This window comes from Sapajus apella, unplaced genomic scaffold (assembly GCF_009761245.1).
Source record: "Sapajus apella isolate SASKATOON/1434 unplaced genomic scaffold, GSC_monkey_1.0 scaffold11, whole genome shotgun sequence".
NCBI classification, from domain to species: domain Eukaryota; kingdom Metazoa; phylum Chordata; class Mammalia; order Primates; family Cebidae; genus Sapajus; species Sapajus apella.
Window position 1 is genome coordinate 8,555,053 of NW_022436951.1, and position 24,262 is coordinate 8,579,314.

At 37.2% G+C, this 24,262-nt stretch overlaps 1 protein-coding gene and 1 non-coding gene across 3 annotated transcripts in view; both read left to right on the forward strand.

The window, feature by feature from the left end:
- The window catches only part of ADAMTS12 (ADAM metallopeptidase with thrombospondin type 1 motif 12), a 362,056-nt gene that overhangs the window by 4,313 nt on the left and 333,481 nt on the right, over window positions 1–24,262 (forward strand). For both annotated transcript variants that reach the window (XM_032279004.1, XM_032279007.1), the window contains exon 2: window positions 5,595–5,956. In XM_032279004.1, the coding sequence (XP_032134895.1) occupies window positions 5,595–5,956 (362 nt within the window). The remainder of the gene's footprint in view (window positions 1–5,594; window positions 5,957–24,262) is intronic.
- Window positions 16–118, forward strand: LOC116552484. The gene has a single exon (XR_004269412.1). It is a non-coding gene; the product is annotated as a U6 spliceosomal RNA (small nuclear RNA).

Consider the following 24,262-nt stretch of genomic DNA (forward strand, 5'->3'; position numbering starts at 1 on the left):
GAAAAAATACAGTTAATGTTCACGTTGGAAGCATATATGCTAACATCGGAGTGATACAGAGATTAGCATGGCCCTGTTCAAGGATGACATGCAAATCTGTGAAGCATTCCATTAAAAAGCATCTACCTCCTCCAATATATTAATATATTTAATAGATTTAAAATCGTACTTGACAAATAACATTCATTAGCTAAACACTAGCATTGTTGGTTTTAAGGGTAGAAACTCAGCTACCAGGGAGGTAGATATTATTATTATGCCCTTTGTATAGATGAGGTAGCTGAGCTTGGGTCACCAACACAAACCACACTTTGTAAGTGACTTCCGATTTCCATCCACAACTGTGGGCTGCCATGGCTTAGCTGCCTCCTATGCAATCAGATTAGGAGGGAAAACTGATCGTATTCCCCATTACTTTGCCTGAAAAGTACCATTGATTGCTAAGCAAATTGAGGTGTAAAGAGGTGAAGCACTTCTTGTCTGGTCAGATCACCGTCCCTAGGAGCAGTGTTATTAGCTCTAAGCTTACTATGCTCTCTGCCAAGAGCACCTGCTTTTCTTTCTTTCTTTTTTTTTTTTTTTGATGTTGAAACTATTTCTCTCTTTTTTTTTCCCGTTTATTTATTTTATTGCATTTTAGGTTTTGGGGTACATATGAAGAACATGCAAGATTGTTGCATAGGTACACACGTGGCAGTATGATTGCTGCCTTCCTCCCCATCACCTACATCTGGCATCTCTCCCCTTGCTATCTTTCCCCAGCTCCCCACCCCCCACCGACCCTCCCCTATTTCCCCCCAACTGACCCCAGTGTGTAGTGCTCCCCTCCCTGTGTCCATGTGTTCTCATTGTTCAACACCCGCCTATGAGTGAGAACATGCGGTGTTTGATCTTCTGCTCTTCTGTCAGTTTGCTGGGAATGATGGTTTCCAGTTTCATCCATGTCCCTACAAAGGACACAAACTCATTGTTTTTGATGGCTGCATAATATTCCATGGTGTATATGTGCCACAGTTTCCCTGTCCAGTCTATCATCGATGGGCATTTGGGTTGGTTTCAGGTCTTTGCTATTGTAAACAGTGCTGCAATGAACATTTGTGTGCACGTGTCCTTATAGTAGAACGATTTATAATCCTTTGGATATATACCCAGTGATGGGATTGCTGGGTCAAATGAAATTTCTATTTCTAGGTCCTTGAGGACTCGCCACCCTGTCTTCCACAATGGTTGAACTAATTTACACTCCCACCAACAGTGTAAAAGTGTTCCTATTTCTCCACATCCTCTCCAGCATCTGTTGTCTCCAGATTTTTTAATGATCGCCATTCTAACTGGCGTGAGATGGTATCTCAATGTTGTTTTGATTTGCATTTCTCTGATGAAGTGTGGTGTTTAGAGCATGGTTTTGAAATAGGAGGCACAGTGTTTCAATCCAAGGAATGTTGTGTAATGTGGCATAGTGACTTCCTACACTCAAGTTTCCTTACCTATGAAATGGCAATAACAACTGAATCTCTGCCACAGGGCTGTTGTGAGTATTGAATGAGGAAAGACTTATGGTACCTGACCCATAATAAGTGCTCGTGAAACACTATAATTATTATCATCATGTTATTCTACAGCCAATTTAGATTGGCTCTCTTAAAAATCCATTAGATCAAAAGCAACTGGGTCAAAATTTATAAATTGGTTTGCTCTTTTATTTTTTGAGCAATAGGTGTTAGGGCTTTGATAAGCTTTAGTCTTTCATTTTACAGTTTCAAGAATCATGTTTAAATCTGTGAGATGTATCTTCAGAAGTGGTTTCTGTAAGGGATATTTTAAGTTGGAAAGTGTATGGAGAAATATGTTTTCTGGATACATTGACATAACTCCTCGATTAAGCTTGCTTCCTTCGCACTCTTCCCATTGCAGTTCTTCTAACTCAGATCTGGGATTATTGCTTCTATCCGCTGGATGGCCTGGATGGCAGAATACTAGCCTGCCTTTTAAAGCTGCTTCCACCCTAGCCTGCTTTTCTCACACCCTTACCTCCTGATAACACTCCTGTGGATCCGTCACTCCAAACTCATTTCGCTTTTCTATTGCCCGAGAAGACCTTGAGCTCTACTCTAGCCTTCCTTCCGTATGTCCAGTGGTCTCAGTCAAGGGATGGCTCTTCCAAGGTGAATTCTTCCCTCAGGATGCACCCAGCTGTAATGGGCACAGCCAGCAGGGCGTCAAAAGCGACCAGTGTCAGACTGTCTTGTGTCATGGGGCACTGGCATGCCTTACTTACCTTGTCTACTGGATATTTTATATAGTTCTCTTACAAGCCAGCGCAGCACTCTCTCATTAAGTCCTTCTCACCTATTTATCTTTAATTGGGAAAAGCAACACAGGGACTACAAATTTCAAAAGGAAAAACCACACCCCAAATCTCATCATCATAAACATTTTCACTCTTACCCGTTATTTCAAAGGCCTTATTCATATGCATATATATTAATATATCTCACAGTTGCAATTATAGAAGAGATTATACTTCTGCAAAATTGCCACAATTATTTTGATATATCAACTTACATAAAAATTTAGAGTAATTTTTTAATAATGTAAGATTGATTGAGAATCATACTTGTTAGTTTCATGACAACCTAAATTTTATTATAGTAGTTTCCTGGGTATAACAAATAAGATATTTTCAACTCTTTTCAGAGTTGTTCAATAGGTTATATGCTCATCTGACTTGGAAGAGTGTAATATTTTATTCAGAATTCATTTTTTAAAATGTGGTTGCTTTTCATTTGTGCTCCCCTTAAATCAGTCAATCTGGCTTTTTGAAAAAGTAATCTGCTAGAAAAGATGCTTATTTTTCTGTTTTGACGAAGATGCAGAGACTTGCATGTCTAACAGGGTATTAAAATGGGACTCTTTCTTTGTCTCAGTTTCTGCCAAAATCTTAAGTCTGAGAAGAAAAAAAAAGGATAATAATTTTTCACACATATTTAAAGAGAAATTTCAGACTGTGTGTGGGATGTGCAGGGTGATGGTGTGATGCTAATTCCTTCACTCTCCCAGTATGCTCGAGAGGAGAGGCTTAAAGCCTGTGGAGAGATTTCAGAGACAGAATTTCTTCGGGAGAGATGAGAGTCCCAGGGCATTCATTCCCCTATAGTGCCCCAACTCAAGACACGTGAAGGGATGGTTAGAGGTCTCAGAGAGCTTGCTGTGGGCTTGGGGAACATGACCACTAACATTTTAGCCTTAAAATACTGATAGGCAAAAGACTGGCTGGAATGACATTTAGTGACAGGACTGACCAAGAGCATGGCCAAGAGTGGCCTGATTTTCATGACAGGGTGGGGGTGGAGGGACGGTCAGGTATGTGGTTCCTCTTAGAGCCAGATTTGGACCTCATGGGAGGCAACCAGATGTGGATCATCTTGAAAAGATGCCAAGGAGGATGCCCTGCAGGGCTAACATGGTTTCAGTAAAGTGGTAGAAGATGGGAAAGCAGTGGGTGGCCAGTTGGAGGAGGAATTGCTCACATTGAGGAACCTGAAGGGGGCAGAGGTCTCCTAATGCCTACAGAGCTTCTCTTAATAGAAGAGGTCAGTCTGCATGTGGACACTGGCTATATACAGGACACCATTGCTAGATGATACCATTGCTAGACCCAACTGAATAAGATATTTTCTGCCCCTAACTGCCTTCCCTGTTCTAGCCCTGGAAGAGCCAGAGGCATCACTGTGAGTAGCAGAGAAGAGCAGCCAGAGAGAAATACTACAGGAGCTGACTGCATCCACCTCCCCACCCACAGTTTCTCTTCCAAGTCTAGACTTGGAAGGTCCTCCCAATACTAATTGATGCAGACGTTTCTTAGGGAGTAAGTGGGCAGGAGAGAGGACTGAGTCAGTTATACACCTCAGTTCATGGCACACTAGTATCACGAATTTGTGAAAAAGCTTTTTTTATTATATATATTTATGCATTTTTGTTTCCACTCCCTACTCCCGTTCTTCCCCATGGAAAACCATTTTAATGGGTTCCATATGTATTTCTTGTTCTTGTGTGTTCTGGAAAACGTTGTATTATTGTTTCAGTGTGTGCACATTTTCCATGAATGTAAATAGCTCTGCATTAGCTTGTTTTATTTATTGTTTTTCATGGAGCATTGCTGTTAAGATTCGCCCATGTTGCTGTGTGGTCTGTGGTGCCTAGCTGCTGCACTTGGAAGTAATGTGTCCAGACTTTTTACACCTAAAAATGGAGACCATTTATTAGTACCTGAGAGTGGAAACTCTGTTCTGCCCCATATTTCATCCAAGGCAGAGAAGAATGATTCCACCTTGGAATCATTTTGGAGGTAGTTGTCTGGGAAGAAAAAAAAAAAAAGCTCTTTTATAATTGTATTCCATTAAGTCCAGTTATTTTAATTAACCAGCTACGATAGTGTTTACTGATACATCAATATATAAGAACTGAGCACCTGTGATGTACAAGATTTTGGCCTTCAAAGGATTTGGTGATAAATAATAAAAGGCAATATAAAATGAAGCCATTCTGGTAGGTACAGAAAGTAAGGGCATGAGGGTTCAGGGAAAGGAGAGAGAAGTTTAGCCAGGGACACTAGGAGAATGAAGAGGTAGGATTTGAGTGGAGATGTGAATGCTTAAACAGGATTTTGATAGAATGCAGAAGACATTGTAGTTGGGGAAGCTACATGAGCAAAGTAAAGCAACTTACAAAGTGCAAAATTACAACTGAGAGGTGACAAGTAGAAGGTTTTTTTTTTTTTTTTTTTTTTTTTTTTTTAGCAAAAGTTTAGTTTTTCTTACTAAATGGTTAATGGTTTTCTTTAAGAAGTCTGTAATCCAGAGTGATGATAAATTCCCTGCTAGGTAGATTCTTTGTTATTCTCAAAGAACAAAATAAGAAGGTAGTGGTAGAGAGACACATTTGAGTAGGTCCAAATGTGTAAGTGTTCTTGTGTTGGATCAAGCATTCCTGTCTTGCATTTTTAAAGTGGCAGTTTTTATATTTTGAGCCAATGCCTCAGATCCTGATATATGCCCTTATCAAATGCATTTTGTAAACATTTTTTTAAAAACCCTCTTCTTTTACACATTCTTTGTTACATTAAGGAAAACTCTTATGCCCTAATTGGTGTGAGCATGTATATGATGAGTTCACCATGTTTTTCTGTTGTTTTCCCTCTAATCTGACCTAACAGGAAGCTCCTGATGTGTTGAAGTGCCTTGTAATCCACAGTGAAGCTCTGTGATTTGTCTTACTGAGCTCTAGACTTGAAAGATTCTTGTTCCTCATTCAGAGGTTGCTCCTTTTCTAACAGTATCCCTCACGGATTAATTCCCATCTTAATTTGTCTCTGATAAAACACCCGATATGTCACTGAGGTGGGGCACTAGGTAAATCTGAGTTGTTCTGGGAATTTAATGTTAACAGTATTTGTATGATGAAAGGGATCGCTAAACTTCAAGTCAACAGTGGGATTTTGTAATTAAAAAGCTAGCATCTAAGTTCCAAACGAAAGTGGGTTTGCCTTACTACCGATCTCTCTCACTGTTCTTCCATTTCTCCTTTTCTTGCAGAGCATTTTATCGAGAGCCTGCCAGAATACCACGTGGTGGGCCCAGTTCGAGTAGACGCCAGTGGGCATTTTCTGTCCTATGGCTTGCACCATCTCATCACGAGCAGCAGGAGGAAGAGAGATTTGGATGGCTCAGACGACTGGGTGTACTACAAAATTTCTCATGAGGAGAAGGACCTATTTTTTAACTTGACAGTCAATCGAAGATTTCTTTCCAATAGCTACATCATGGAGAAAAGATATGGGAACCTTTCCAATGTTAAGATGATGGCTTCCTCCGCCCCCCTCTGCCATCTCAGTGGCACGGTTCTGCAGCAGGGCACCAGAGTTGGGACGGCGGCTCTCAGTGCCTGCCATGGACTGGTGAGTATGGGCACTGGCCTTTCCTTCCTCTGCCCTGGCCCCTAGAGCCTCAGCCGGTGACCTACTACCAACAGATTCACAGATGCACTGATATATGGGAGCTAAGCCCCTGTGATGTGATGATCCTGGCCTCCAGAGGGGTTGGTGAGAAAGTGTTTAATAAATAATAGATCAACTTGAGAGGTACAAAGAGTAAGGGCACTGAGGGTTCAGAGGAGGCAGACAGAACTCCAACCAGGAATATTAGGACGGGGTTGGAGGGGGAAGAAAAGGAAAGATTTGAGTTTGGTCTTCAGCCTCTGAGGCAGCCCTGAGGGTATTGTTGACTAACTGGCTGGGCAGCATATTTTGAATGAGCAGAACTTAGATTTGGACTGAGTGAGAATGTTATGAATAATGAGGGTGATAGCAGCTGCTGTGATGGAATAGTTGACTCTGTGTGCTTCATAATCAGACTACATGAGGAAACCTTGGGCGGTCAGTTGGTCCCTTTGCGCCTCTGTTTTCTCATCTGTAAAATGGAGATAATAATAGTATCTGCCTCATGGAACAAGGTTTGGCAAACTATGAACCATAGGCCAAATGTGGCCTACCTCTTGTTTTTATAAATAAAGTTTTATTGAAAGGCAGATATATTATGTGTTTACAGATCGTCTACGGCTGTTTTCGACCTGCAACAACAGAGCAGAGTAGTCGGGGTAGGTACTGTATGGCTGAGGAACCGCACAATATTTGCTACCTGGTCTTTCAGAAAAAGTTTGCTGACATTCTTAATAGGGTATTGTGAAGAGTGTTTAATAAATAGTTAATAATGAATGTTGGCTGCTGTTACTATATTTTATTATTTGAATATGCCAGACACAGGAATATGTGGTTTACTGTGTGGTTCGTGTACATTGTCCTCTTTGCCTTGTTTTAGCAGATGAGGCAGCTTGGAGACGTTGAATAAATTCACTGTGCAAGCTACCTTGGGTTCAAGTCTTTCTACTATTATATGCTATATCTCAAAATGCAGAAACAGTGACAGCCCCACCAACAACTGCAGGGCAAACAATGCTCAGGAATTCTGCTGAGATTTTTTGAGGCGTGTGTTTAGGGAGTGAGTGAATGCAGGGGAAAGGATCCCAGAGTCCCGAAGGTGGTTATGGAGGAGTCCATATTTTCGGCCTTGGCACCTGTGCCAGGGCTGGTTTGTTAAGCAAACCTTCTAGTGGCACTGGCATTCCTACAAAAGGCACTTGTTCCAAATTTTTCCATTGTTACTGCCATTTTGCTAAGAATTTCTGTACTTTGTAATTTAGGGCTCTGTTTATCTTGTATCTGTAGAGTTTGGCTTTCTTAGAATACTGTGAGAAAATTCATATAAAACATTATATAGCAGTTTAAGTTTTCCAAAGAGCCTCTGGGAATGAATTGCATTTTACGATAAAGTCTTGCTTTGCCTCTTTCTGTAAATTTGGATTTTCATATTAGGTATTTATCATTTCCTCCTAATTAGATCATACCATAAAATCAAGAATGGTGAATGGTTTTCTATTTTCCTTTTCCTCTTGTCTCCGGGCTTTACAAGCGGCTTCGTTGAGCTGCAGAACATTTTCCAACTGTTAACCTCTAGGCTTGCTGTGGACTCACATCACATCTGCCCTTTGCAATCTTGGCTCTCATTTCTGTGAGACAACTTTGGAAGCATCATGGCACCTGATCCTTTATGGCCAGAACTGAAGAAAGAGCCTTTGATGATGAAACATTATCATGCTCATTAAGCATGAGCACCTTTCCATGGGATGGAGCAGTATGGTCTGCAGACTTGCAGAATCAACATCACATTTAATGGGAGCTCATAACAAAGACAAACCCATGGGCTCCACTTCAGACCTAGTGCATTAGAGTCTCTGGGGATGGGCAAATATCTCTCTGTGTGTGTTTAGCTGCTTTATTGAGATATAATTCACATATACACAGTTAACTCACTTAAAGTTTATAGCTCAATGGCTTTAAATATATTCAGAATTGTGCAACCATAATCATAAATTTTAGAATATTTTCATTAGCCCACAGAGTAAACCTGTATCCCTTAGCAGTTACGTACCCATTTTCCCATTCCTCCAGTCCTAGAGAACCATTAATCCATGTTCAGTCTATAGATTTGCCTGTCTGAAACCTTTGTTTTAATAAGCTCTCCAGGAGATTCTGATGCCCACTGAAGTTGAGAAGCCCTGGACTAGAGTAGTCATTCTTAACCCTTGCTCAACATTAAGATTAGCTGGCTAGCTTTAAAAATGGACCCATGTCCCAACCCCATAGCCTAGATGTTCTGATTTAATTGGTCTGAGAGTAGTTTCCAGACATCAGCATTTTGTAAGGCTCCCCAGGAGATTCTAAAGTGCAGTCAATGTTGCCAACCACTGGCTTAGCATAAGCGAGTGTTAACAGGTGGTATTTGGTCAATATTACTCTAAAGTAGCAGATCTCCCCAGGTGATTCTAATGAGCAACCAGGGGTGCAACCACTGCTCTAAATTGCTCCCTACTTTCATCTTGTGCTTTCTAAGAATTCCATATTGTTTAGCATTATCCCAGGCTTGGGAAGAATACTAGGACCCTTTCAATTTCAAATGGCCCCAAGGAACAAGAGCACTATCATGTAGGCATTACCAGATTCATACAAAGTTCAGGAGCACAAAGTGGTAGTTAAGATGATAGAAAATTTTCACATCCAAATTAGTGAATGATTTTTCTAGAAGAAACACTCCCCTGGCAGAATTACCTTGGAAATCTTTACATATAATTGGATGTTTAATGGATGGTTATTTTAAAAAGGCACCAAAGCCAAATGAGTTTCTTTCCTTTCTGTGTTAACACTACTTGACTGGATTCAAGTTCATTTGCTTGTGTGCCAAAATTTGCCAGTGTCCACCTAGAGTGGTCCTAGTCGAAAGGCTAGTGGTTGGACTATGTCTGACTTCTGACCACGTGTCCAGGGTCTGACATGTAGTGTATTTGTTTTCTCTTTCACCCGGGGCTGACCCTACATTCAAATTCACAGGATGGCAGGCCTAGGATCTGCTGGTTCTAATCACTTCTCCACTTTTAGGAGCAGAAGTAGTACTTGAGAAGTCTTTCTTAGGACGGAAACACTTTCATGTGGACCAGGACATCTGCCTGTTATTCCTGGGGTGCAAGCCTGGCTTTCTTTGCTTTGGATGTGGTCATTCGATTGAGATGTTGGAGCTGTGTTCTCCTGGAGTTGTCTATGATTTGAATTTGTTTAACAGTTTAGTTGATTTGCTCCATTCTCAGCTTTTTGATGGAGGAACTGTGTTCTTTAATCAGTTAGACTCTGAATTTATCCTCAGGAATGAGAATTTCAGTGGGGGTGGTTTTGGTTTTGCTGTTGCCAGGGGCACTACAGGATTGGTTCCAAGTGAATTTGCTGTTAGTATTTCGGTTTAGATTTCTGCACTGGAAGGATAGTGCAAAATGTGAGACTCTACCCTCATGCATAAGATAGGATTGGGGTTCTGATTTTTCATGGGGCATTCAACTTCTGCCAAGCACTTACCCTCTAGACTGTGTACCTGGATCATTAAAGTAATAGTTTTAATTTCTGTTTACAACACATTATTTAATTCCTGTTCCTAGCATTTCTTAGCTCAGGCTTAACTAAAGTGAATACAGTTCTTGGCTTGTCAAAAACTCTAGTCCTAATTCTAGCCCCTGCTGGGAAATTAAATTCTAATTCTATTTATTTATTTATTTATAATTTAAATTTTTCTGAGACCGCCACCGTGGCAGGCCTGACAGCCAGGGCAGGCCGACCAGCCCTCCGCACAGCGGGCGTAAATTCTAATTCTTAATCTGAATAGCTAGCTGGCCATGGATCTCTCAAGAGCCATCCAGCTTTAACTTCCATCTACTCTCCAGCCTTAAGTTTCCCTTTGGGTGCATTGAGATTTCCATTCTTGTTTTAAACTCAAATATGGATTAAACTTTTGAGAGAGGCATTTATTAGTTATTTTTATGTTAAACTTTTTATTTTGAAATGTTGCAGATTCATATAAAGTTGTAAGAACTAATTCAAAGAGGTTTTAGTATGTATCTTCTACCCAGTTTCCTCTGATGGCAACATCTTACAAAATTATTGTACAATATCACAGCCAGGATTTTAATATTGATATGGTCAAGATGACGTACATATTTATCACAAGAATCCCTCATATCATCCTTTTATAGCTGTACCCATTTCTTTCTTGCTGCCATCGCCTCATATTTATATTTTACATTTAAGTCCATAACCCATTTTGAGTTAATTTTTGTGTGAGGTATGAGACTTAGAGGCTCTCCTTCCTCTCCTCCTCCCTCCTTTTCTCTCTTTCTTCCTTTTTTGCTTTGTTGTTTGGATGTTTGTTCTAGCACTGTTTGTTGAAAGGCTATCTTACTTTCATTAAATTGCTTTTGCATTTTTTGTAAAAAATTAGCTGGATGTATTTTTGTGAGTCATTTCTGAGTCTTAGGTTCTGTTTCATCAATAGCAAACAGTCTTCATAACTGTAGCTATATAATTAGCCTTGAAATCAGGTAGACTGATTACTTCCATTTTAGTCTACTTTTTCAAAATTATTCTAGTAATTCTAGTTTCTCTGTCCTTCCATATACATTTTATAATACTCTTGTCTATAAAATCTTGCTGGGATTTCGATAGGAATTGTATTAAATCTGTACATTAGTTTGGGAAGAATTGACGTCTTTGCTATGTCAAGTCTTGCAATCCATGAACATGGTATGTATCTTGATTTATTTAGATCTTCTTTGATTTTTTTCATCAGTGTTGTGTAGTTTTCAAAATCCTAGCTCTGTATGTGTTTTGTTATATTTATACCTAAATATCTCATTTTCTAAGTCCTTATAATTTTAATTTTAGTATTCATGTGCTTACTGCTAGTATATTAACATATAATTAATTTTTGTATGTTTACTCTGTATCCTGTGAATTTTCTAAACCCTCTTATTAGCTCTAAGATGGTTTTATTAGAAGATTCCTTGGGATTTTTTATGTATACAATAATGTCCTTTGCCAGTGGGGCAGTTTTATTTATTTATTTTTCATCATATGCATTTTAATTTCCTTTTCTTGCTTTATTGCATTGGCTAGAATTTTGGGCAGTATATTGAATAAGAATGGGGAGAGCAACATTTCTTGCTTTGTTCCCAATCTTAGGGAGAAGGCATACAGACTTTTATCATTGGGTATAATATTAACTATCTGTTTTGCTTTGTTTTGTTTTTATAGATGATTTCTATCAAGTCAAGGAAGTTTTCTGAGAGCTTTTTTTTTTTTAAATATATGCATGGGTATTGAATTTTGTCAAATGCTTTTTCTGCATCGATTGATATGATCATGTGCTTTTCTTCTTTAGCCTATTACTATGATGAACTACATTGATTCATTTTCTTAAGTCTTTATTTTTTAAGAGCAGTATTGGAAATAGGAATGCTTTTACACTGTTGGTGGGAGTATAAACTAGTTCAACCATTGTGGAAGACAGTGTGGTGATCCCTCAATGATCTAGAACTAGAAATAACATTTGACCCAGCAATTCCATTACTGGGTATATACACTGAAAGGATTATAAATCATTCTATTATACAGACACATGCACATGTATGTTCATTGTGGCACTGTTTGCAATAGCAAAGACCTGGAACAACCCAAATGCCCATCATTGATAGACTGGGTAAAGAAAATGTGGTACATATACACCATGGAATACTATGCAGCCATAAAAGAGGATGAGTTCATGTCCTTTTCAGGGGCATGGATGAATCTGGAAACCATCATTCTCAGCAAACTGACACAAGAACAGAAAACCAAACACTGCATGTTCTTACACATAGATGGGTGTTGAACAATGAGAACACACAGACTAAGGGAGGAAACCGTCACATTCTGGGGTCTGTTGGGGTGCTGGGGACTTGGGGAGGAATATCATGGGATGGGGAGATTGGGGAGGGATAACAATGAGAGAAATACCTAATGTAGGTGACGGGTGATGGAGGCAGCATACCACCATGGCATGTGTATATGTATGTAACAATTCTGCAAGATCTGCACATGTACCCCAGAACTTAAAGTATTACCTATCTATCTATCTATCCATATATATATATATACAGTATTGGATTTAGATTTATATCAAAATTGAGAAGGTAAAGGAGATATCTCATAAATCTCCCTGCCCCTACATATACGTAGCTTTTCCATTATCACCATCCCCCACCAGAGTAGTACACTTGTTACAGTTGATGATCATATGTTGACACATCATTATCACCTAAAGTTTATTGTTTACATTAGAGTTCACTCTTGGTGTTGTACATTGTATAAGTTTGGACCAATTTATAATGACGTATATCCACCATTATATTCTTATATACAGTATTTTCATTGCCCTGAAAATTTTCTGTGCTGCACCTTATTCACTTTTCCACTCTCCTACTTCTGGAAACCATGGATCTTTTTAGTTTTGCATCTTCTAGAATGCCATATAGTTGTAAGCATACATTATGTAGCCTTTTCAGATTGGCCTTTTTCACTTAGTAATATGCATTTAAGTTTCCCTTGTTTTTGTTTTTGTTTTTAAGACGGAGTCTTGCTCTGTTGCCAGGTTGGAGTGCAGTGGCACGACCTCGACTCACTGCAACCTTCAATCCCTGGTTCAAGCGATTCTCCTGCTTCAGCCTCCTGAGTAGGTGGGATTACAGTCATGCACCATGGCACCCAGCTAATTTTTGTATTTTTAGTAGAGATGGGGTTTCACCATGTAGGTCAGTGAGGTCTAGATCTTCTGACCTTGTGATCTGCTTGCCTCAGCCTCCAAAAGTGTTGGAATTACAGGTGTGAACCACCATACCTGGCCCCCTCTTTTTTTATGGCTTGATAGCTCATTTCTTTTTAGTGCTGAATAATATTTTATTATCTGGATTTACAGTTTATGTATCCATTCACCTACTGAAAGACATTTTTGTTGCCTTTAAGTTTTGGCAGTTGTGATAAAGCTGCTATAAACATCCTTGTGCAGGTTTCTGTGTGGACAAGAGTTTTCAAACTCATTTAGTTAAATACCAAAATGTGTTACTGCTGAATTATAGGGTAAGAGTATGTTTAGTGTTGTAAGAAGCAGCCGAATTGTCTTCCAAAATGGCTGCACTATTTTGCATTCTCACCAGCAATGAAGGATGGTTCCTATTGCACCATATCTTTTTCAGTATTTGGTATTGTCAATGTTCTGGATTTTGACCATTCTGATAGATGTGTGGTAGTATCTCTTTTTGTTTTAATTTGTATTTTCTTCACCATGGGAATGCATATGATGTGGAGTGTCATGATATGATCTTTGTTCTATTTTTTAATCAGGTTGTTAATTTTCTTATTGTTGAGTATTAAGAGTTCTTTGTATATTTTGACAGCAGTTTATTTATCGGATGTCTTTTGCAAATATTTTCTCCCAGTATATGACTTGTCTTTTCATTCTCTAGATAGTGTCTTTCACAGAGCAGACATTTTTAAGTTTAATAAAGTCCAGCTTATCAATTATTTCTTTTATGGGTAGTACCTTTGATGTTATATCTAAAGAGTCATTGACAAAAACAAGGTTACCTAGATTTTTCTCCTATATTATCTCTAAAAGTTTTACTAGTTTTATGTTCTACACTTAAGCTATCATCCATTTTGAGTTAATTTTCTTGACAAATGTAAGATTTATTTAGTTAGTTTTCCCAAAGTGTGTCTAGATTATTTTTGCATGTGAATGTTTATTTGTTCAGCACAATTTGTTGAAAAGTCGTCTGTCTTTTGCTACATTGCCTTTGCTCCTTTGTCAAAGATAAGTTGATTATATTTATGTTGGTCTATTTATGGTCTCTCTATTCTGCTTGATTATCTATTTTTCTCCTCTTTCATTAATAGCATGTGGTCTTGATTATTATACCTTTAATGTTAAACTTGAAGTTGGATAGTGTCAGTTCTCCTCTTCTCTTTCCATATTGTATTGGCTATTCTGTGTGTTTTGCCTCTCCATATAAATTTTAGAATGATTTTGTAGATATCCATAAAGCAAATCACTAGGATTTTGGTTGGAATTGCATTGAGTCTATATATTAAGTTGGAAAGAACTAACATTTTGATAATATCGAGTCTTCCTATCCATGAACATGGAATATCTGTTCATTTATTTATTTATTTTATTTTCTTGATCAGAATTTTGTATTTTTTCTCATATAGATCTTGTACGTATTTTGTTAGATGTATACCTAAATATTTAATTTTAAATACTTCTTGTTTATTGCTGGTATGTAGGAAAACAATTCACTTTATTAACCTTGTGTCAAGCAAGGCTAGATACAATCACTTGCTATAATTATAATTATTTGTTAGTTTCAGGAGTTCTTTTAAAAAAAATCTACACAGCATTCATGTCATCTGTGAACAAAGACAACATTATTTCTTCCTTTGCAATTAGTATATCTTTTATTTCCTTTTTTTGTTTTATAGTATTACCTAGGACTTTCAATATGATGTCAAAAAGGAGTGGTGAGAGAGGATATCTTTGCCTTACTCTTGATCTTAATGGGAAAGCTTCTAGTTTCTCATAAGTATGAAGAAATATTCTTTATTAAATTGAAGAAGTTTGTCTCTATTTCTATTTTACTGAGATATTGTATCATAAATGGGTGTTGGATTTTTTTCAAGTGTTTTTTTCTCCATCTATTTGTATGATCATGTAATTTTTTTCTTTAGCCTGTCAATGTCATTGATTACATTAATCAATTTTTGAATATTGAACTAGCCTTGAATTTATGGGATTACTCCTGTTTGATTATGTCATATTGTGTATCCTGCCTGAAATGTTTCTGGGTTCATTTTAGCCATGGCTGGAGGTGGAGTGGTTGGGATACAAGGAGCAGAAAAAATTCTTCTTATATATATTTGAGTTCAATTTGCTAATATTTTGTTGAGGGGTTTTGCATCTATATTTATCAGATAAATTGGTCTGTAGTTTTTGTTCTTGCAATTACTTTGGTTTTGTTGTTAGGGTGATGCTGGCCTCATGGAATAAGTTAGGAAGAATTCCCTCTGCTTTTATCTTCTGGGAGATATTTCAGGGAATTGATGTAATTTCTTCTTTAAATGTTTGATAGAGTTTACCAGTGAACCCATCAGGGTCTGATGCTTTTTCTTTTGGAAGGTTATTAATTATTGATTCAATTTTTAAAATAGATACAGACCTATTTACATTGCCTATTTTTTATTGTCTGAATTTTGAAAGCTTGTGTCATTCAAGGAATCATTTCATCTAGGTTACCAAATGTTGGGGCATATAGTTGCTCATAATATTCCTTTATTCTTTATTCTATAATATTTCTCACATAATGAACATGTGAGAAATGTTCATTCCCACATTGGTATAAAGAAGTACCTGAGAGTGGGTAATATTTAATGTCTACGAAATCTGTAGTGATGTCCCATCTTTCATTTCTGATATTAGTAATTTGCGTACTTTTTTTTTTTTTCTTAGTGAACCGAGTTCAAGTCTTGCTGATTTTATTGATCTTTTAAAATAACCAGGTTTCAGTGTTATTGTTTTTTTCTATTTTCAATTTCATTTATTTCTGATCTGACTTTTACTATTTATTTTCTTCTTGTTGAATTTAATTTACTCTTTTCTTTCCAAGTTATCTAAGGTGGCATTGGCTCATTTTTCAAATATTGAAACAGCCTCGAATCTCTGGAATTAATCCCCCTTGCTCATGGTGTACAATTCTTTTTATATATTACTAAATTCTATTTGCTAATATTTTTAAAAACAACTTTGACATGTATATTATGAAGGTTATTCTTTTGTATTTTTCCTTTCTTTTCCGTACTGTTTGTGTCTGATTTTGGTATCAGGGTAATATTAACTTTATAAAATGAGTTGGATAGTGTTTTCTTAAATTCTGTTTTCTGGAAGAGATTGCATAGAATCTATATTAGTTATCTTTAAATGTTTGGTAGAATTTGTATTAAAGTTATCTGGGCCTGGAGACTTCTTTTTTGGGAGTTTAAAAATAAATTATGCATTTTATATTCTTAATCATTATGGGGCTACTAAAACATTCTATTTCATTTTGGTTGAGTACTTTGTGTTTACTGAGAAATTCGTTTATTTTATCTAAGCTGTTTTTCTTTCTCATCTCTTTTTTGGGGGGAGAAATTTTACTTTCAAATTTGTATTAGTTTATTGTCACATTGCTATAAAGAACTACTTGAGACTGAATGATTTATAAAGAAAAGAAGTTTAACTGGCTCATAGTTCCACAGGCTATACAAGAAGTATGGCTGGGGAGACCTCAGAAAACTTACAATCATGGCAGAAGGCAAAGAGGAAGGAGCCACATCTTACATAGCCAGAGAAGGAGGAAGAGAGAGTGAAGGAAGGGGTAGGCACTACACACTTTTAAACAACAGATTTCATGAGAACTCACTATCACAAGAACAGCAACAGGGAAATCTGTCCCCATTAGTTAATCACCTCCTATCAGTCTCCTTCACCAACACTGGGGATTACAATTTGCCATGGGATTTGTACAGAGACACAAATCCAAACCATAGCATATTACTCCTGGCCCCTCCCAAATGTCATGTCATTCTCATATTTCAAAATACAATCATCCCTTCTCAACAGTTTTCCAGGTCTTAACTCATTTCAGCATTAACTCAAAAGTCCACTGTCCAAAGTCTTATCTGAGACAAAGCATGTCCCTTCTGCCTACATGCCTGTGAATTCAAACACAAGTCAGTTACAGGGGTACAGAAACTGGGTAAATAAATATATTCCAGAAGTAAGAAATTAGTCAGAACAAAGGGGCTACAGGCCCCATGCAAGTCCAAAATCCATTTGGGCAGTCATTAAATCTTAAAGCTCCAAAATAATCTTCTTTGACTTCGTGTGTTACATCCAGGCCACACTGATGCAAGGGGTGGGTTCTCAAGGCCTTGGGAATCTCTGTCTTTGTGACTCTGCAGGGCAAAGCCCCCAGGGCACTTTCACAAGCTGACATTGAATGCTTATGGCTTTTTCTGGCGCATGATTCAAGCTGGCAGTGGCTCTACCATTGTGGGGTTTGGAAGATGGTATTCTTTTTCTCATAGCTCCTCTAGTTAGTGTGCTAGTGGGGACACTATGTAGGGGTTCCAACCACACATTTTTCCCTCTGCAGTGCCCTAGCAGAGGGTCTCCATGAGGGCCCTACCCCTGCAGCAGACTTCTGCATGGACATTCAGGCATTTTTATACATCCTCTGAAGTCTAGGTGGAGGCCCCTAAACAATGAAGGGGGAGATGCTACACGCTTTTAAATAACCAAATCTCATGAGAACTCACTCCCTATCATGAGACCAGCAAGGATCAAATTTTTCCCCATGATCCAATCACCTTCCATTAGGCCCCTCCTCAAACACTGGGGATTACAATTCCACATGAGATTTGGGCAGGGACACAAATCCAAACCATATCAAACTTCATATTACATTTCACTTAGTGTAATTGACAAAACAAGCAGATAAAACATTCTGTAACAATCTAGAAGATTTGTACATCACAGTTAATCTTAACTTTTGGACATTTATATATAAAACAGTACATCCCACGTTGCATAATTTTTATTGTTTAAAAACTTATTGCCTATATATATATATATGTTTATATGTATGCATTTTTTATTTCAGTAGCTTTTGGGGTACAAGTAGATTGTGGTTACATGGATGAATTGTATAGTGTTGAAGTCTGAGATATTAGTGCACGCATCACCCAACTAGTATACACAATGTAGAGTACCCAATATGTTTTTTTTTAAATCATATCTCCTTCTCAATCTCCCACTTCTAAGTGGCCAAAGTCCATTATACAACTTTATATGCCTTGCTTATCCATAGCTTAGCTTTCACTTATAAGTGAGAACATATAGTATTTGGTTTTCCATTCCTGAGTTGCTTCACTTAGAATAATGGCCTTTAGCTCCACCCAAGTTTCTGCAAAAGATATTATTTTTTTCTTTTTTTTATGGCTGGGTAGTATTTCATGGTGTATATATACCACATTTTCTTTATCCATTTGTTGGTCAATGGGCACTTAGGTTGGTTCCATGTCTTTGCAATTGTGGATTGTGGTACAACAAACACATGTATGCGGTTGTCTTTTTTAATATAATGACTCCTTTTCCTTTAATTAGATATCCAGTAGTGGGATTTCTGGATCAAATGGTAGACCTACCTTTAGTTCTTTAGGAAATATCCATACTGTTTTCCGTAGAGGTTTTACTAATCTACATTTCCATCAGCAGTGTATAAGCACTGCCTTTTGCCACACCTTTCACCACATCTATGCCAACATCTATTTTTTCTTTGACTTTTTAATAATGGCCACTTTTGCAGGGGTAAAGTAGTATCTCATTGTAGTCTGAATTTTCATTTCTCTGATAATTGGTGATGTTGAGCATTTGTTTATATGTTTATTAGCCATTTGTTTATCTTCTTTTGAGAAATGTATTCGTTTGCCCACATTTGAATGGGATTATCTTTTTTTTTTTTTCTGCTGATTTGTTTGAGTTCCTTGTAGATTCTGGATATTACTCGTCCTTTGGATGCATAGTTGGCAAATATTGTCTCTCATTCTGTGGGTTGTCTATTCAGTCTGACAATTATTTATTTTGCTGTGCAGATGCCTCTTAGTTGAATTAGATCTGATTGATTTGTTTTTTGTTTTGTTGCATTTGCTTTTGGGGTCCTAGTTATAAATTTTTTGCATAGGCCAATGTCCGGAAGAGTTTTTCCTAGGTTTTCTTCTATGACTTTCATGGTTTCACGTCTTAAATTTAAGTCTTTGATCCATTTTGAGTTGATTTTTGTATAAGGTGAGAGAGGGATCTAGTTTCATTCTTCTACATGTGGCTATTCAGTCTTGCCAGCACCATTTATTAAATAGGGTGTCCTTTCCCCAATTTATATTTTTGTATGCTTTGTCAAAATCAGTTGGCCGTAAGTATTTGGATTTATTTCTGGGTTCTCTTTTCTGTTCCATTGGTCTATATACCTACTGTTATATCAGTACCAAGTTCTTTTGGAAACTATAGCCTTGTAGTGTAACTTGAAGTGAGGTAATGTGATGCCTCCAGATTTGTTCTTTTTGCCTAGGATTGCTTTGGATATTCAGGGTCATTCTTTTGTTCCATATGAATTTTTGAATTGTTTTCTAATTCTGTGAAGAATGATGTTGGTATTTTGAAAGAAATTGCATTGAATCTATAGATTACTTTCGCAGTATGGTCACTTTCATGATATTGATTCTTCTAATCCATGAGCATGGGGTGTGTTTCCAGTTGTTTGTGTCATCTATGGTTTCTTTTGTTTCATAGTTCTCCTTGTAGAGACCTTTTATCTCCTTCATTATGTATGTTTCTAGGTATTTTGATTTTGTAGTGATTGTTAAAGGGATTGAGTTATTGATTTGATTCTCAGCTTGGTTGTTGTTGGTGCATAGCAATGCTACTGATATTTGTATACTGATTTTATAACCTGAGACTTTACTGAATTCATTCATCAAATCTAGGAGTCTTTTGAAGGAGTCTTTAGGGTTTTCTAGGTATACAATTATATCATCAGTGAACAACAATAGTTTGACTTTCTCTTTTCCAATTTGGATATCATTTATTTCTTTCTCCTGCCTGATTGCTCTGTCTAGGACTTCTAGTAGTATGTTGCATGGAAGTGGTGAAAGTGAACATCTTTGTCTTGTCCCGTTTTTCGGAGGGAGTACTTTCAATATCCTCCCATTTAGTATGATATTGTCTGTGGATTTGTAATATATGGCTTTTATTGTTTTGAGGTATGTCCATTCTATGTCTAGTTTGTTGAGGATTTTTATCATAAAGGAATGCTGGATTTTATCAAATGCTTTTTCTGTGTCCATCAACATGATCATACGGACTTGTTTTTAATTCTGTTTATGTGATATATCACATTTAGTGACTTGCATACGTTAAGCCATCCCTATATCCCTGGGATGAAACCCACTTGATCATGGTGTATTATCTTTCTGATGTGCTATTGGATTTTTTTTATTTATTAGTTTGCTAGTATTTTGTTGAAGATCTCTGCATCTGTGTTCAGCAGAAATATTGGTTTGTAGTTGTCTTTTTTTGTTATGTCCTTTCTTGGTTTTGATATCAGTGTGATACTGGCTTCATAGGATTGAGGGAAAATTTCCTTTTCTCAATCTTTGGAATAGTTTCAGTAGGATTAGTAGTGATTTTTCTTTGAATGTCTTATATAATTAAGCTGTGAATTCCTCTGGCCCTGAACTTTTTAATATTATTATTATACTTTAAGTTCTGGGCTACATGTACAGAACGTGCAGGTTTGTTATATAGGTATACAGGTGTCATGGTGATTTCCTGCACCCATCAACCCATCATCTGCATTAGGTATTTCTCCTAACACTATTCATCCCAGAGCCCCCCACGCCCTGACACCCTCCACTGTGTGATATTTTTCTCCTGTGTCCATGCATTCTCATTCTTCAACTCCCATTTATGAGTGAGAACATGCAGTGTTTGATTTTCTGTTCCTGTGTTAGTTTGCTAAGAATGATGGTTTCCAGCTTCATCCATGTCCCTGCAAAGGACATAAACTCATCCTGTTTTATGGCTGCATAGTATTCCATGGTGTGTATGTGCTACAGCTTCTTTATCCAGTCTATTATTGATGGGAATTTGGGTTGGTTCCAAGTCTTTGCTATTGTGCATAGTGCTGCATTAGACATACATGTGAATGTGTCTTTATAGTAGACTTATTTATGTTCCTTTGGGTGTATATCTGGTAAAGAGATTGCTGGGTCAAATGGTATTTCTCGTTCTAGATCCTTGAGGAATTGCCGCACTGTCTTCCAAAATGTTTGGACTAATTTACACTCCCAGCAACAGTATAAAAGCATTCCTATTTTTCCACATCCTCTCCAGCATCTGTTGTTTCCTGACTTTTTAATGATCACCATTTTAACTGGCATGAGATGGTATCTCGTTGTAGTTTTGATTTGCATTTCTCTAATGACCAGTGATGATGAGCATTATTTCATATGTTTGTTGGCCGCATAAATGTCTTATTTTGAGAAGTGTCTGTTTGTATCCTTGGCCCACTTTTTGATGGGATTGTTTTTTTCTCATGAATTTGCTTTAGTTCCTTGTAGATTCTAGATATTAGTTTTTTGTCAGATGAATAGACTGCAAAAATTTTCTCCCATTCACTCTGATTATAGTTTCTTTTGCTGTGCAGAAACTCATTAGTTTAATTAGATCCCATTTGTCAATTTTGGCTTTTGTTGCCATTACTTTTGGTGTTTTAGTCATGAAGTCTTTGCCCATGCCTATGTCCTGAATGGTATTGCCTACGTTTTCTTCCAGGGTTTTTATGGTTTTGGGTCTTAAGTTTAAGTCTTTAATCCATCTTGAGTTAATTTTTGTATAAGGTGTAAGGAAGGAGTCCAGTTTCAGTTTTCTGCATATGGCTAGCCAGTTTTCCCAACATCATTTATTAAATAGGAAATCCTTTCTCCATTGCTTGTTTTTGTCAGGTTTGTCAAAGATCAGATGATTTTAGGTGTGTGGCATTACTTCTGAAGCCTCTGTTCTGTTACATTGGTCTATATATCTGTTTTGGCACCAGTACCATGCTGTTTTGGTTACTGTAGCCTTGTAGTATAATTTGAAGTCAGGTAGTGTGATGCCTCCAGCTTTTTTTTTTTTTTTTTCTCAGGATTGTCTTGGCTACAAGAGATGTGAAGAACCTCTTCAAGGAGAACTACAAACCACTGCTCAAAGAAATAAGAGAAGACACAAACAAATGGAAAAATATTCCATGCTATGGATAGGAAAAATCAATATTGTAAAAATGGCCATACTGCCCAAAGTAATTTATAGACTCAGTGCTATCCCCATCACCATTGACTTTCTTCACAGAATTAGAAAAAACTACTTTAAATTTCATATGGAACCAAAAGGATCCCACATAGCCAAGATAAATTTACAAGACTTCCTCTCTTCCTGTTTGAAAACCCTTTATTTCTTTCTCTTGCCTGATTGCCCTGGCCAGAACTTCCAATACTATGTTTAATAGGAATGGTGAGAGAGGGAATCCTTGTCTTGTGCCGGTTTTCAAAGGTAATGCTTCCAGCTTTTGCCCATTCAGTATGATATTGGCTGTGGGTTTCTCATAAATAGCTCTTATAATTTTGAGATATGTTCCATCAATATCTAGTTTATTGAGAGTTTTTAGCATGGGGCATCGTCGAATTTTATTGAAGGCTTTTTCTGCATCTATTGAGATAATCGTGGTTTTGTCAGCGATTCTGTTTATATGGATTACATTTATTGATTTGCATATGTTGAACCAACCTTACATCCCAGGGATGAAGCCAACTTGATCGTGGTGGATAACCTTTTTGATGTATTTCTGGATTTGATTTGCCAGTATTTTATTGAGGATTTTCACATCAATTTTCATCAGGGATATTGGCCTGAAATTTTCTTTTTTGTTGTTTTTCTGCCAGGTTTTGGTATCAGGATAATGCTGGCCTAATAAAATGAGTTAGGGAGGAATCCCTCTTTTTTATTGTTAGGGATAGTTTCAGAAGAAATAGTACCAGCTCATCTTTGTACCTTTGGTAGAATTCTGCTGTGAATTTGTCTGGTTCTGGGCTTGTTTTGGTTAGTAGGCTATTAATTACTGCCTCAATTTTAGAACTTGTTATTGATCTATCAGGGATTTGACTTCTTCCTCGTTTAGTCTCAGGAGGGTGTATGTGTCCAGGAATTTATGCATTTCTTCTAGATTTTCTAGTTTATTTGTATAGAGGTATTTAGAGTATTCTCTGATGGTAGTTTGTATTTCTGTGGGATCAGTGGTGATATCACCTTTATCATTTTTTATTGTGTTAATTTGATTCTTCTCTTTTGTCTTCTTTATTAGTCTGGCTAGCAGTATATTTTGTTAATATTTTCAAAAAATTAGTTCCTGGATTGGTTGATTTTTTGAAGGGTTTTTCATGTCTCTATATCCTTCAGTTCTGCTCTGATTTTAGTTATTTCTTATCTTCTGCTAGCTTTAGAATTTGTTTGCTCATGCTTCTCTGGCTCTTTTAATTGTGATATTATGGTGTCAATTTTAGATATTTTTTCTGCTTTCTCCTGTGGGACTTTTGGGCCATAAATTTTCCTCTAAACACTGCTTTAGCTGTGTCCCAGAGATCCTGGTACATTGTTTCTTTGTCCTCATTGGTTTCAAAGAACTTATTTCTGTCTGCCTTAATTTTGTTATTTACTTAGTAGTCATTCGGGAGCAGGTTGTTCCATTTCCATGTAGTTGTGAGGTTTTGAGTGAGTTTCTTAATCCTGAGTTCTAATTCAATAGCACTGTGGTCTAAGAGACTGTTTGTTATGATTTCCATTCTTTTGCATTTGCTGAGGAGTGTTTTACTTCCAATTATGTGGTCAATTTTAGAAAAAGTACAATGTGGTACTGAGAGGAATGTATATTCTGTTGATTTGGGTTAGAGAATTCTGTAGATGTCTATTAGGTCTGCTTGGTCCAGAGCTGAGTTCAAGTCCTGAATATTCTTGTTAATTTTCTGTCTTGATGATCTGTCTTATATTGACAGTGAGATGTTAAAGTTTTCCTCTATTTTTGTGTGGGAGTCTAAGTCTTTGTGTAGGTTTCTGAGAACTTTATGAATCTGGGTGCTCCTATCAGGTGCATATATATTTATAATAATTAGCTCTTCTTTTTGCATTGATCTTTTTACCTTTATGTAATGCCCTTTGTCTTTTTTGATTTTTGTTGGTTTGAAGTCTGTTTTATCAGAGACTGGAATTGCAATCCCTGCTTTTTTTTTCTTTCTTTCTATTTGCTTGGTAAATATTTCTCCATCCCTTTATTTTGAGCCTATGTGTATCTTTGCACGAGAGATGGGTCTCCTGAATACAGAACATCAATGGGTCTTGACTCTTTCTCAAGTTTCCAGTCTGTGTTTTTCAGTTGAGGCATTTAGCCCATTTACATTTAATGTTAACATTGTTATGTGTGAATTTGATCCTCTCATTATGGTGCTAGCTGGTTATTTTTCCTGTTAGTTGATGCAGTTTTTTCAAAGCATAGATGGTCTTAACAGTTTGGTATGTTTTTGCCATGGCTGGTACCAGTTTTTCTTTTCCATATTTAT